Raw genomic sequence first — 15,185 nt, 5'->3', positions numbered from 1 at the left:
GCATTATATATTGTTAAATATACATTTAAGTGTAATTTTGGAGAATTTGAATGGTTATGGTTGGAGAATCAGTCACAGATTCACAGTGCAGATACTCTATAGGCAAGAAACCACATGACCACTGTGATGGGGAATCAAATGTTTACATACATAGGCCTACTGTAAAATGGAATACCTAAATTAAAGCAGTCAGAGATGTGATTATTGTTTGAGTGTTTTTATTTGCATTATTGAAAAGGGCCAATCTTAAAAGCCACAGAATCTACAGAAAATAATCCAAGCATTATACGAGGAAAAAATATGCCAACATGACGACAATGTGTCTGGTGGCTAGAAGAGAGTTGTCAGTATTCCCTTCCTATCCCTGCTTTTGGAAAAAGGAAAGGAAATAGCTGATTGCGACCTCAGTCTCCTTTTGATCAGCAGTGGCACGCTTCTGACTCTTCAGTGTCTTCCGTTTGTGCTTGCAAATATCTGGTACGACAAAGACCTCAGGGTGGCTCTCCAGGAGATTGTTGAAGAACCTGAGGAGTAAAGCATGAGGTTAAATGTTAAATTCACCATAAAAGCAGTGTAAATACAACTCTTGAAGAGTTGAAATGAACTCCGTTTCAGATAGCATTTGATCCCACTCAAGAGTGTAACATTTTCAAAACCAATTGAATAATGTGTATATTGAAAGCGGCAGAATTTTACATGGACTGTTAACACCACTATTACAATTTGGCTCTCTGCAGTGTTGTAAATGTTCTATTTCATAGCCTATGTTTACGTTGTAATAGGCCTACTACTGACAACCCACATTTTAATGTGTGCAGTACATGCTACTTCTGCTACTATGCTCTACTATTCTCAGCTGTGCACTGAGGCTGCATATAACTTTGATGATTTTTTTTGTTTTACTGGAGAATTTACAGGTGGTTTGTTGAAGGATTTGTGTGTTTATTGGTGTTTCAATCAGGGCTGAGTTTCCCAAAAACATTTAAGTAGTGCTTCAGTCTAAGTAATACTAAGAATGAGGTTTCCCCTTGGCAGTAAAAATACCACATCACTAAAAGTTTATAAATATAATAATTTTATTGGCCTACATACACTATTTTTCTGGCACATGCAAATAAAATGCTGTCGCATAGTCCATGCAAGGTACACTAGTGTATGTATAAACTTTACTAAACCAATGCATCAAGACAATTCCTCTTGTCTAGTAAGAGTAGAAAAAGAATGCTCCACAAACCTAGCAGAGGCAGACACACCCAGATCCGGGTCTTCCATGTCTAGTGAGATTGGCAAACAGTCAGCATCTGTGAAGGATAGCAGAGTGTCTGCAGAGACAGAAGGGAGAACGTTAGAAATATAGTAATCCTTTGTTGAGGCCGTCTATTTAGAGAACGCATGCTGTAGTCTTTCCCTGAGATGTGTGTGTCTCACCTGTGCTGTCCCTCCAGTTGTTGACCACCAGGCCATGTCCAGCTATGGAGGAAGTTCCCAGCACCACCTGGGACAGAAAGGTGGCATTCTCGGGGACACGCATAAACTCAAAGTGAGACTCTATGGCTTCCTTGGAACATCTGTCTCCTCTCCAGCTGTAGTGAACCCTCTTTGAAATATTAAAGGAAAAGTTTGATATAGATGACATCCCATTAACAACGCACACACATTTTATATTGTTGTTTCATATTGTGTTTTTGTTTTGTGCTGCACACCTAGTTGGGCTTGAGGGACCACTTATACTAACCTCATGAAAAAGGAAAAGGTCCTCATGGAGAAATTCATCACCACGAAACATTTTCATTTGGAGGCGTTCCTTGATTGCATCATAATTGTAATCACATTTATACAGCGGTAACTGTAGTTCCCCAAGTTTCTGCAAGACAAAAGAGCTAATAAGTTACCCATTTACTTTACACCTCCTTCCTTGATAAACAGATGTTAAGCATTGATTCAGCGTTAAGGATATACAGTGTTGAATCTTTCTTCTAATCAATTTTAACTGCACAGTGACAGTTTTTGGAACTGGTAAGATATTAAAAATGCATCACTAGAGAGCTCTTGTATTAGATGCACACTTTTGTATCAAACCACAATGACTTCCTATTGGTAGGCCTACTACTGGTATTGCTCTTACACGTGCAAATTATTCGAAATGTAACAGAGCAATTGAGCCATGTAGCTTAGCCAATAATCTTAATATTGAATAATAATCTTCATCATCAAAATAATAATCGTAATTAAACCTGAAAACTATATAAAACCATAATAAAAAACCTGTTCTAGTAAACACTAGTAGGCTAATATTATTGATGGCAGAAACGTTTGATGCTGGGCTTTGGATTAAGGTTTTCAAAAAAGTCCATACCATTATGTATGTCAGAGATCCCATGTATTGAGATGGAGACACTGCAACAATAGAATTGTCATGTTAAAAAATATACAATGCTTTCTTTTTATTAGAAATAATTCATAAACCTAATATTTGCTCTTGTAGATGTACAACACCAAAACATAGCACAGATTACTGTAAAAAAATATATATATAAAAAATAAAATAATCAGTCAACTCGCTCTCCATAGTGTGTTGCTCATCAGTGGTTGAATCTGAATCTTGTCTTCTGCTCAGTACATTTTGCAGTGTTTATTCAACACTTAAAGAGTTAATTTAAGTCCAAATAAGGTCAAATCAACCCTCTACGTTTTAAATGAGCATTGCAGAATTTACTGTGTGAGATATATTTGAGCTTCTCATATTCATATCGTTATGTGATCAATTGTTTCTGGATTGCTTGATCAAAGTGATTCAGCTAAATTGAAATAGAAAGCATAAATAAAACAAAGGAGGTCAAGTTGAGCTACGTCGTTGAGTACTGATTGAGATGAGGGATAAACAGATGAGAAGGAGGGATGTAAATAGTTAGTCTCTTCTGTTCATCCTTTTTTCAAACATTGCTGGTTATGGTTATCTAATTTGGTAGCCTAAGGTTATCATACGGTTATCTCATTTTCATCTCGTTTGTCTTAGCTATGTCTTACCGCTTTCTCCTTAAGTACCAGACACAACTGCTAAGAAAATGATTTGAATGTGAGAAACACAAATGAAGTATCTCAGGGAGAAGTTTTAACCACAGATGACTAACACCGCTTCCCTATTTCGCACATTCACTTTCCCTTATAACACTAAACAAAGTTGTCACCCCTGACACATAGACTCTCTCAAGCACAGTGGTGTAGTCTACGTACGCGGGTATACGGAGTATACCCACTTCTAAATTTCAGGGATTTCAGTATACCCACTTATAATTGATTGATCCATTGTTTTGAATAGCACAAATATATACAGTATACCCACTTCAAAAATGCTCAAATATACAGTATACTCACCATAAAAAAGTAGACTACACCACTGCTCAAGCACATGCAATATTAAATCACAGAGACCTTTAAAAAGACACTCTCTCACTCATCAAAGTAATTATTGCTATAAAACTTACGGCAGGGTTTAGGCTCCTGTGCAGCAGCAGCTTGGCTAGCCAGGCAGAAGAGCGCCGCAGTCATCCAGAACTCCATCATCATGATTCTCTCCCTTAACCTCGATCCTGAGACACTTACTGTAGGTCTCACTCCACTCTGCCTCAGCTGTCTGTCTGTCAGTGAGATCAGGAGATGCTGTAGAGACCAGATCAGACACCCTCTTACTTATAGGCCAGTCCAGAGATCCACCTGCTATGGTTCCTCTCTTGTATTCCAGTAATGAGACATAAAACGAATATTGAATTCTTGGAAAGTGATGAAGCTGATGAGTGAGTGTATTGCGAGAGCCACATGGCTCTGATTGCAACACTAGGGTTAGGGGTCAGAGATCCACCTGCTGCCATGGGCGCCATGTGTGGGTGTGACCTCAGATTATTTGTCAACAAATTTAATTTAATTTAATGAAGTATTCGTGCATGGTTATTATGATACATAAGTGAATGCTCGCTGGTATGTGAATGTACAGTATGGGGGATATGATAGGCCAACGACAGGCAGCCGCAGCCATCTGCAAAAAGATGGAAAAGTTTTAAAGCTTGCACCACCAGACTTCATATTAGGGACTGTTCGTAATTTATCAGGGGGGGAGGGCTGGTGCGTAGGGGGGGAGGGCATGATGAAAAAAAAATGAGGTGGAGGGGAGGGCCATGGCAAAAAAAAATCGGAGTTAGGGGGGAGGGCCATGGGAAAAAAAACGAAATTTATTTATTTTATTTTTATTTATTTTTTTAAACAATAATAAAAAATGCTCTGAAACACATCGCTTTGCGATGCAAGGTCCCGGTGCATACTATAGCACTGAAGCGTGTATCTGTAGTCAAAAAAACTATCAGGTGCAGCTACTGTAGAATTGCCCCGCGCTGACTCTCTTTCACTGTAGGATTGCTAGTGCTACGGAGGGACATTGAGCATCATAGAAAATGCCCGTGAGCAAATATCAAACTAGCTGAGATGAACTATATGGGCTAAACAGTTTGGGGAGTTTTTGACAACGAATTGGATGGGCATTTCCAGAGGAATTTTGGAGAGGTGTTGTAGTCAACTGGTGGTCACAGCCTCTGGTAAGTCATGATTTTATTTATTGGCACCGCCGTGTGCTTTACATTTGTGTCAAAGAACTTTTAAGACCCCAACCAGACCGGAAAGAACAGTACCTAGGCCTAGACGGGTAGAACGGTGCAGTGACGCGAGTTTGTTAGCTTGTGGTGTCAAGGTAGTAATAAAAGTGGTATTAACGGCGATGTGTTGGCCATGCATCATAAGGTCTTGAAACCATTGGAGGAGCTAACTTGTTGTGAAGAGAAGTCTCATCACTTTGGTGAACAAAAAACGGACCAACTAAGCAAGGGATTATGTAGGCCTACATTTAAAGCGTGACGGGAGAAGGGAATGTCACCAAAGTGTGCATCGTGTCAGGTAAGAAGTGACTTTTGTTTCTTGCTGTGGAGAGGATTCGTAGAGAAGCGTGTATTGGTATGCTAGGTCTTGCCTGTTGCTGGTGAAGTAGTCTAGCTTAGCCTCGGAGTTGGCTATGGGGTGAATCTGAAGGAGAGCACAGCCGATGGTTTGCCTGGCTTGTCTATCATCACAGTTGTCAAAGTTGAATTGCCGCGGTGTGTAATGGCTGTGCTTGTTGGATGTTTTGGAATGTTGTACTGGTTCTGTTTTGGCAATTTGTTCCTTTTGCCTCTTGCTGCTGATTTGACCACCATAGCACCACCAACTAAAGGTGGCTTTCGCAACTCTCCCTGTATCAATAGCCAGCAATGGCTCAAGCTGCTTTGGCGCTTAGCCTACTTCTTGCTCCGATCACATCCCAAACTCTTTGGCCCGTCAGAGTGTAATTACATGCCTGTGTGTGTGCGTGCGTGCTTTTATGCGCGGTCTGGGAGACAGGACAGGGGTCCTGATCGAGATGCACCTGATCCACAGTCGAAATTGCAAGAAAATCTAAATTATTTGAAAGCCCGGTCACCTCTCACGAGTGCATCGCATAGCCTAGTCAAAGCATTTCTTCTAATTTCACACATTGCACACTGCCCATGCTGAAGAGACAAACTGTCAAGGCAGCGCGATTTGCTCTTGAACACGCCCTCACCTCCAAATCAGGTGCGCGTCTCACTTCCGCGAGAAGAATTTAATAATGTCAAAGTGAGATGTTAAAGAAAAAAAAAGTTAAATCTAGCCATCCTTGTTTAGGCTACATAAAACATGAGGAAGTTATTCAGATGTGATTCGCCATTCCTCACCCTAAAATTGATTAGAACGCAGGAAATTGCATCTAAAAAACAGATTTTTTTTCACAGCACCCCCTGGACAAAACCTGCGTCCCTGGCTTCGCTACTGTGCTGAACATGTAAAACCTTGTGAAAGGCGCTGCTTGTCGAGCAGGGAAATATTGAAGCTGCGGTGGGAAACTCTCTCCACTTTTTAGCTTACAGTAGTAACAACTCGGACATTGGTATTGAAATAGAAGTTTTTATTATCATTATTATTATTATTATTATTAGTATTAGTATTATTATTATTATTATTTGTACTTAACACGTAAAAAAAGTGAAGGCAATGTGTCTTGGTGACAGTGGAGTTAAAAGGCATCCCATGCAGCCGCAGAGGTAGATTCTAGCGGCTTCTCATAGGTATCCACTGATATCGATAGCACATAATAGTGCAGACAACCGCCCTTGATGTAGGCTACTCTGACTGTTCTCATGATGGTTGTTCATCTACCAATTTTTACATATTATTTTTTTACCTGTAGGGGGAGGGCCATGGGAAAACAAAATTGAAGTGGGGGGAGGGCCATGGGGAAAAAAATTGAGGTGGAGGGGGGGGCCATGATTTTTTTTTTTGACCGGACTTCCAGCGCACCAGCCCTCCCCCCCCGGTAAATAACGTACAGTCCCTTAGCTTTCACAGCAGGCAAAATTTGTACACATCCTAAGCAGACTAAGACTTGAACTATGGCACTTTTCTTCTTTTTGGTCTTCTCTCCTCTCTTTCTTTCTCTTTCTCTCTGTCTGTTTAAGACACACACACGCACGCACGCACGCACACACACACACACACACACACACACACACACACACACACACACACCATATTATTTATTTTATGTATCTTTTCAGTAGCAATAAACACAAGGATTTTACTCTCTTATGTGCCAGTATAATAATGAGACATAATAACATCATAAAAATAATCTTGGATCTTGAATTCTTGCTTAGCGATGAAGCTGGGGAGTGAGTGTAAAGAAAAAGACATGGCTCTGATTGCAACACTAGCCAACAGTCATCTTTTCATCTTCCTCCCGTATTTCTCCATTTCCTGTCTCCTCCTAGCCTGATAGATTAGGGAGGGGTGTTATTTGATGAAAATGTTCAGATTCAACTTTAGCCCAGATTTTCTAATGCTACCATGTCTTTGGAATACATCGATGTGAAAATTTAAAAAATCAAGCCCGAACCGCCGAATTACTTTTTCACCCCAAAAACGCTTGTTTTTCTGCTAATCGTCTATAGTTCCCATTGTTTTATGAGGTACAGAGTAAAAATATGTCCATGCTGGATCATCTAATGGCATTTCATGTGGCATGCCATGCTGGAGGTGTACTTTGAGCAAAAAAGTCAAATGTCAAGGTCATATTCAAGGTCAAAGGTCATCAATATGGTCTTAAATGCCTATTTTCTGCCATTTTTCCATGGTTCCCCATCTTTTATGGAGTGCAGAATAGAAATATGTTCATGCTGGGCAATTTGAAGCAAGGCTTTGAACCGTTATTTTTTTCCAAACGTTCCGTTCCGAACAGAAACGGAATTATAACGTTTCCGGTTATGCGTTCCACCAATAAATTGACGTTCCCAAGCCGGTTAGAACAGAAAAATAATAATAATAATAATAATACATTTTATTTTTGAGCGCCTTTCAAAATACCCAAGGACACTTTACAATCAAAACAAATACATAACAGTAGAGAAAGTATAACAAAGCTTCAGTGAATTAACAATAGGAGAGTAATTAAAATGCAAAAATAAAATAGAAATAAAAGTAACTTACAATAAAAATAAATGTTTTTAAAATAAGAAAAAAAGAAGTAGAATGCATTTGAAAATAAAATAAAAATGAGGGGGAAAAATAATATGTAAAATAAAAAAAATAGACTGATAATTAAAATAAGTGGAAGTGCCTGTCAGTGAAGTCAAAAAGCAGAAGAGAAAAGGTGTGTCTTTAGCTTAGATTTGAAAGTAGATAGTGTAGAGCATTGACGAAGTGACAGTGGAAGAGAATTCCAAAGTTTGGGGCCAACAACACTAAATGCCCTGTCGCCCATGGTGCGCAGCTGTGTGGAGGGAACTGTAAGGAGGAGTAAGTCAGTGGATCGTAGTGTGCAGGTGGGATTGTATGGGGTGAGGAGACTTGTGATGTAGGAGGGTGCAAGGTTGTGCTGGGCCTTGTATACGAGGAGGAGAATTTTGAAATGGATACGTGAATGGATAGGAAGCCAATGTAATTGATAGAGGATAGGGGTAATGTCAGTGGTGTAGTCTACGTAGAACGCGGGTATACGGAGTATACCCACTTCTAAATTTCAGGGATTTCAGTATACCCACTTAAAATTGATTGATCCATTGTTTTGAATAGCACAAATATATGCAGTATACCCACTTCTAAAAATCTCAAATATACAGTATACCCACCATAAAAAAGTAGACTACACCACTGGGTAATGTGATGCCAGGGTCTGGTGTATGTAAGTAATCTAGCTGCTGAGTTTTGAATGTATTGTAGACGGTTCATCAATTTAGTGGGGAGACCAGTGAGTAGGGCATCGCAATAATCTAATCTGGAGGTTACGAAAGCGTGAATGAGGGTCTCAGCAGAGGTAGGGGTGAGAGAGGGGCGGAGTCTGGATATGGTTTTAAGGTGTTGGTGAGGTGTTTGCAGTTTTGGTGAGGTGTTTGATATGGGATTCAAAAGAGAGCGAAGAGTCGATGATGACGCCCAGATTTTTTACTTCAGAGGAAGTGGAGGTAAAATAGTCAGGGATAGAGAACTGAGAAAGGTTTATCTTTCTAAGTAATGATGGGGTGGCGATGATGATGGCTTCGGTTTTGCTTTGATTAAGTTTAAGAAAATTTTGGGTCATCCAATTACTAATTTCATTGAGGCAGGTTGTTAAGTTAGCAAGGGGGAGTGGATGGGAGGGTTTAGTGTGTATGTAGATTTGGGTGTCATCTGCATAACAATGAAAATTTAGGCCATGTTTTCGGAGAATGTTACCAAGGGGAAGAATATAAATGATGAAGAGTAGGGGGCCTAAAACTGAGCCTTGTGGAACACCATGTGTGAGGAGTGAATTTGGAGACCGGAAATCACCAATAGAGACAAATTGCTCTCTTCCAGTTAGATAGGACCTGAACCATGAGAGTGCAGTACCATTGATGCCCAGTAGGGTTTCCAGCCTTGTGAGAAGGACGTAAAAATACTGTTCCCGGAACAGTTAATTTCGTTCCTGTCAGCTGATTACTCCCATAGGCCTAACTGACGTTAATTAACCAAGAAAGACGGAAGTGCAAATGAGTCAGCCTACATTCCAAACTGTTTATTCAAGCAGATGAAAAGAATATCCTCCAGAATTTTGTCATTTAGGGACGGCCTAAGAGGAGAAGCGGAGAATAAAACTCAATGATGAAAATGCACGCTCCACGCTGACTTGGGTCACGGGGAGCGCTATGATGGACATTGTGAGTTTGTGCATATTTAAAGCGGCCATGGATGCCCAATAACCAGGCCCGTCACTAGGTTTGAGAGACAGGGGGGGCTTAGCCCCAGAGGAAGAAAATGCGTGCGCGCGGCACGCGCCGAAAATTTTTCAGCTCACCTGCTAAGGTTTTGTCTATGAATTCATTATTTTAAGAGCAAAGATATCCCGCACACTGTCCATTCCACCAACAAACTTCAATACATTGTTTCGGTCATCCGACCTTCTTCATGTTTTATTAAAGTTTGTTGGTGGAATGGACAGTATGCAGGATTTCTTTACACTTGAATGACAACCCCACTGGGATAATATCCTACGCACCTGCCCACCTACAGAGGTGTTCTTGAACAATTATTTTAAGAGCACCATACCGATCACTAGTTACAGTGATTTTTTTTTTTAATTCACATTTTAATGAAAATTCAGTAACACTTTATTTTAGGGATACATCTATTAGCACTAATACATACAATGTTAATGCCTGTATAAGTAACTTGTAAGACATGTACTAAGCAAACGCTAAGGCCTACTAGGTCCTTACTAAGGTTAAATTGGTAATAAATCCCTTATTGTGCATGAACAAGACATTTGCGAATACATGCCTAACATGACAGTGGTTTCTCTTATTTAAGATGTGGAGTGGAGACTCTGCAGTCCACAGCTCTCTCTCCATTCAGTCAGAGAATGTCTGATGTCACACAGGACTAGGGTTTAATATTTTTCCCGAAAATGGCATGAATCAAATCCCGGGATAGGACGACCCATTTCCCGGGAATCCCGGGAAATCCCGGGTAGTTTTTTTTTTTTTTCCTCCTCCCATTTTTTGATCTAGTCATGTAGGGGCTATAATTCAACTGTTCCTCCCAAACTGGCATTTGTATCAAGTTATTAGTGTTTGTATCATTATTGGGAGAAAAGAATTAAGATTAAGCTCTACTATCCACCAACACAACAATAATAATGAAGTGTAAGATGATAGCTTGTGCGCAGCATGCAGCGCTTATCAATGACGGGCGGATTGTTGGTGACGGTGACACCAAGTCGCCTGCCCGTCCCCCAATTCCGCCCGCCTACTTATAGCCTATATAGGCCTACTAGTTAATTATGTGTCCACTGTTTAAGTCAGGAATGGATATCGACATGATACGGAGTTTGTATGCTTAATATTTGAAACGGTGATGACATTTAAAACCGAGTCAAACGGCCATAAACAGCATTGCAATGAAGGGTGTCGTAACGGCAGATGGAACTTTAATTTCACGACGACATTCTGGCTATAAACTCGCCCTGGCCGCTTCCCTGTTTCACTTTAGGACCAAAAGTAGCCTATTCAACCGTTTCCACAGTTCCTGCATCGGTAAAGCCAGGACTACACGTGTGAACCAAATCAACACAACAGCATGAAGGAATAATAAAATACAGACGTGACCTGAAATCAAGCGGGCGGAATTGGAGCCTTTCGCCAGAGGGACTCACTAGTTTGACGCCGTGTCGCCCGAGAGGGCTGTTCTTGCGCCTAAACTAGTGAGTCCCTTCGCCAGAGAAGCTAGATTTTGGACATGCTGGACGTTATCGCCGAATTACGATAGAAAGGACAACCAATGTTAGCTAATATTGCTCATTACCTCATCTACACAGTTGCCGCTATCCAAAAATATACGAGAGCATAATTAAATAGTATTTGAGAGTGATATTATCACGTTTTCAGTGACGTGATCATGAAGTGGGCGGAATTTGGCGACCTTACTATTATAATTCGCTCAAGTGCATTTCGCACTGTCATTGTCCAATTTCAGAAAATGCCTCCAGGCAAAACTGGCAGCAGAACCAGACATTGCTGAAAAGGTCCTGTAGCCTACTGCTGCTGCTTAAGTGAGCCTGAAGTGTTACCAAAGATTCCCTATTCTAAACCGTCTCTGGTGTTACCACTGCTAGATTGCACTGTTGCTTACTAGGACAACAAATAGACACGCACTTAATTTTTTTTCCCGGTTTCCCGTCATGGCTTTCCCAGGAAACGGGAAATTGTTTTGATCAGATTTCCCGGGAATCCCGGGTCCCGGGATTAAACCCTACACAGGACGTGAACCTCAGCCGTCATGCGCAGGTAACATGCGCAGGAAAATAATAACTTTTTTTGTTTGTTTGAGGAACGGTATTAACCGGTATTCACCGGTTACCCTTATTTTTAAATAAGTGTTCCTGTTCCAGAACATAAAAAATAATAACGTTTCCGGTTTCGTTCCTGTTCCCTGTAAAATACAAAAAGTTCCCAGTTTTCGTTTTCGTTCCTTGAACCGGTTCAAAGCCCTGATTTGAAGGGTATTTCATGTACCATGCCATACTGGAAGTGAGCAGCAAAATGTGTAGTGTCAGTCCTACTTAAGGTCAAAGGTCACGAAAATGGTTTAAAATGCCTATTTTTGATGTTTCAGTGTAGAAAGTTAACTAAGGGCACTTAAATGGCTACTTATGTTGTATATCAATATTTTACACAATGCAATATCTTATTTCTAGGTTACATTGAGGGTTAAAGTAATCAAAATTGCTTAAAAATCATGTGAACTGATCATGGAATATAACCTCTTTGTACAGATGCGCCCACCTACATTCCATGATCAGTTCAGACCCAATCAGACTTTGCTGGAATGACTCAACTACATCATAACATTGATATGAGAGCCTTAGATAAGAGATTAAGACTTAGTCATTACAATTTTGAGGACAATAAGGTGAAAACATAGGCTCTGCGCAAAGGGGTAAACGCATTGTCTCTTTTATGTCACAATGATCAGTGTGGATCACTTTTGTGATATCAGCATGTCCAGTTAGGAAGCAACACTATGAGTCCATTTGACTACTGTTGTGCAAATTTAACAAATAGTGGGTAGACATGGTACAGGTAATATAAACAGTTGTAGAGGCTTGTTCTTTGTGAGATTTTGAGAAAAGTACTATTTCTTACAATGATGAAATCTCCGATCCAAAGTAGCAGTTTGAATGTTTTTTCCATACTGTACCAAAAATGTACTGAACTGTGACCCCAAAAACCAAGGTACACAGAACCATGGTTTTTGTATTACACCCCTAGTATATATGCTATGACTGTATTTGTATAGCCCAGTTTATATACAGTTATGCAGCTATCTCAAAGTGTTTTCACATTGACAATAAGACACGGTTGGCAGATTTTGCTTGGTGGCCTTTTGCATTGAGACATTCCAAGTGATGCACTCTGAGTCAGAGGAGAAACTGAGAGAAAACGCCCTTATAGTTTTGCTTGAGTGGGGAGGATACTGGAAATGTTTATACAATTTCAGTCGCTTCTGTTGCGTTGACAATGCTTATTTAAATTCCATACAATCAAACATGGTAATATTTCCCAGTGTGTCTTAAAAATAAGGTATTAATAAGTGAAAGTATTTGTGAGGAACGTCCATTATTCCCTTGCAAATCACACATGGGGCTGAGGGGGGGGCAAGGGGCCAGGACCTGATTGAAGTCTGATTGAAGAACATCAGTTTAAAAAAAAACACACACACACACAGACACACACACACTGACACACACAATGCCTTTGTTCTCCTAGAAATTAGCCAGACGTGACTCTAACGGAGCCTGCTAGCCTACACCAGCGACCCAGGTTTGATTCCGGCCTGGGTCATTTGTCGATCCTTCCCCGTCTATCTCTCCCAACTCGCTTCCTGTCTCTCCTCCACTCTCCTAACTCGAAAAATAAAGATTTAAAAGTATATTTGTTTATCTTGGTCTCTTCAGATCACACAACATGGTTCCAGTGATCCATATCCTTGGTCTGTTCATCTCTCTTGAGACCAAGATAAACAAATTTGCTTTAGATGGTGTCAAGCATGTGTGGTGGTAAACAAGTGAGTTTTACAAAAAAGGTGTATCCTCTCCATAGCCAAGCATGGTAGTGGGACTGACATGGTTTGGGGATGCATGAATGCTGTCAACATTTGCAATCTGAAATACACCTAAAAGACACATGCATGTCACCATGCACTGTGACTACTGAAGCAGATCCTGATATTCTCCATAGGATTGCATTCAAATCTCACACCAATCTATTTAAGCCAGATGCAGACTCAAAATGTAAAAGTTCAATGCAAAGAAAGGTTGAAACGCACACTGATGACCTCCCTTTTCATCCCTTTTCATTTCGTTTCAATTCGAGACGATTCGAGCCAACACAGCCCCTTCTCTACCGGATTATAATCTGGGGTGTACTTACTTTTGTGAGTACATGTTCAAACATTAATGGCTGTATTTAGTTTTTTTCTGAGTGAACAAGAAATTTAAGCGGTTAAATATGTTGTTAAAAGGTCACTAATCATTGTGTCAAAGTGAAATTTCTGTAATGCTTTCCTATGAAAAGATATACTCAAAAATCTGCAAAACTGTGAGGGGTGTATTCACTTTCGTGATATACTGTATATTGGTATTGCTCCTGGCCTGACTAGAAGAGACACTGAAGGTGTTGCATAGGGTACGGCCTGGCTCACTACTTAAATGGTCTTTTGGGAAACGCCCTGTTCAGTAGGCCTACCGGTATGTTAGGGCGCTTTTGAAGTATGAATAGTCTGGCGCAAGTGATGACGTCATTAATGGTTCTCGCGCCAAACGCGCCAAAGTGCGCACGTGAAGTATGCAGAGCCCTTTAGGCTGTCAAAAAATATTTGGCATTGCTTCAGTCTGCCATCTCAAATGAGGCCTGATCAAACATTGACATCAAAATAGTAGAATAGGCCTAATGTGCTTTAAATACTGTTCTTGTTCATGTGTTTGAAGTTTTAGTGTGTAACTCCCCCTAGTGGTGGGCTACTGTTTCAGAGCAATGGAGAAATGGCAGAGGCAGGCAGAGAGGCAGAGGGCAGAGGGTTGTATCAAAGAAAGTAGATCTAACAAGAAGCGTCATTTTGTTTCTTTTCCGGTATCCACTTTATGTCGGGTGAACGCCCCTTTAGGAGACCTTCGGTTAGGAGACCTTCGGAGTCCTGAGGTTGAGAATCAATGAAGTCCCCTTAGCGCTGTAGATGGCGGTAGCACCCGTCGTGTGCAAACACCACGAAAAGAGAATAAGAAGGAGGGACAACGCCCCCTTAGGAGACCGAATTTTGAGCACTCGCTTTTGCATTGAGTGGGCGTGTTTCGAGTCCTCTTTATTAAATATCCAACCTCTTTGGTTGTATCACTGAACTACATAAGAATATTAGGCTACTACTAGAGCATTCATTACAGTTGGGTGGGATGTTCACAGAACAGCATGATGATAATGATAATAATAATAATAATAATAATAATAATAATAATAATAATAATAATAATGTTGTTATTGTTTGTATTATTGTTATTATTATTATTGTTGTTGTTGATGATGATGATGATGATGATGATGATGATGATGATGATGATGATGATGTTGTTGCTGTTGTTAGTAGTAGTAATATTATAAATCAAATTATGTGTGATGGGGGTTAAGAAAGATAGCCTACTAGATTTGGAGTTACACCAATTAACTACTGCTCCCACCAGATGCAAGGCAACAAGTAAAATCCGGACAATACATTTGTTATTAATGGGCGTCATGGCGCAATTTTTCAAATTCCCAGCTTTTTAAAAGTCAAATGCCTATGCGATAGCCTAACATTTGGTAATAGTAGCCTAATAATAGTTATCCGTTTTATACTGCTGTAGCCTAAAGTACAATCATGTGCGTGTAGGCTACTATATAACATCGTTATCTAATGTTTGTTAACGAGGTGAATTTCATAATGTCAAATTTTAGTTGTGAAAGAAAGTGGATTTGAGCGCACTGGAAACGGGAGAGGGAGCGCTTACATCAGCGCAAGCGCAGTTGAGCGCCACTCCATATCGCCGG

General features: G+C 40.3%; 1 protein-coding gene across 1 annotated transcript; it reads right to left on the bottom strand.

The window, feature by feature from the left end:
* Positions 1–220: 220 nt before the first annotated feature.
* Positions 221–3,637, bottom strand: LOC134456292 (uncharacterized). Its single transcript, XM_063207671.1, has 6 exons — positions 3,486–3,637; positions 2,357–2,397; positions 1,736–1,864; positions 1,429–1,597; positions 1,235–1,322; positions 221–524 (listed from the first exon to the last, which is right to left on the bottom strand). Exons 1-6 carry the CDS (start codon positions 3,565–3,567, stop codon positions 359–361), a joined length of 675 nt encoding a protein of 224 aa, XP_063063741.1. The 5' UTR covers positions 3,568–3,637; the 3' UTR covers positions 221–358.
* Between the last annotated feature and the right edge of the window lie 11,548 nt (positions 3,638–15,185).

The sequence above is a fragment of the Engraulis encrasicolus genome, chromosome 10 (genome assembly GCF_034702125.1).
Source record: "Engraulis encrasicolus isolate BLACKSEA-1 chromosome 10, IST_EnEncr_1.0, whole genome shotgun sequence".
Lineage (NCBI taxonomy): Eukaryota > Metazoa > Chordata > Actinopteri > Clupeiformes > Engraulidae > Engraulis > Engraulis encrasicolus.
This window is presented reverse-complemented; position numbering and strand designations above follow the sequence as displayed.

Excerpts from the sequence above, each read along its gene's own strand:
- LOC134456292 (XM_063207671.1), bottom strand. The coding sequence starts at position 3,567 with ATGATGATGGAGTTCTGGATGACTGCGGCGCTCTTCTGCCTGGCTAGC. Across the intron at positions 1,598-1,735 it reads ACCTTTTCCTTTTTCATGAG|AGGGTTCACTACAGCTGGAG; the intron begins GTTAGTATAAGT and ends AATATTTCAAAG. Across the intron at positions 1,323-1,428 it reads CAACTGGAGGGACAGCACAG|ACACTCTGCTATCCTTCACA; the intron begins GTGAGACACACA and ends CTGTCTCTGCAG.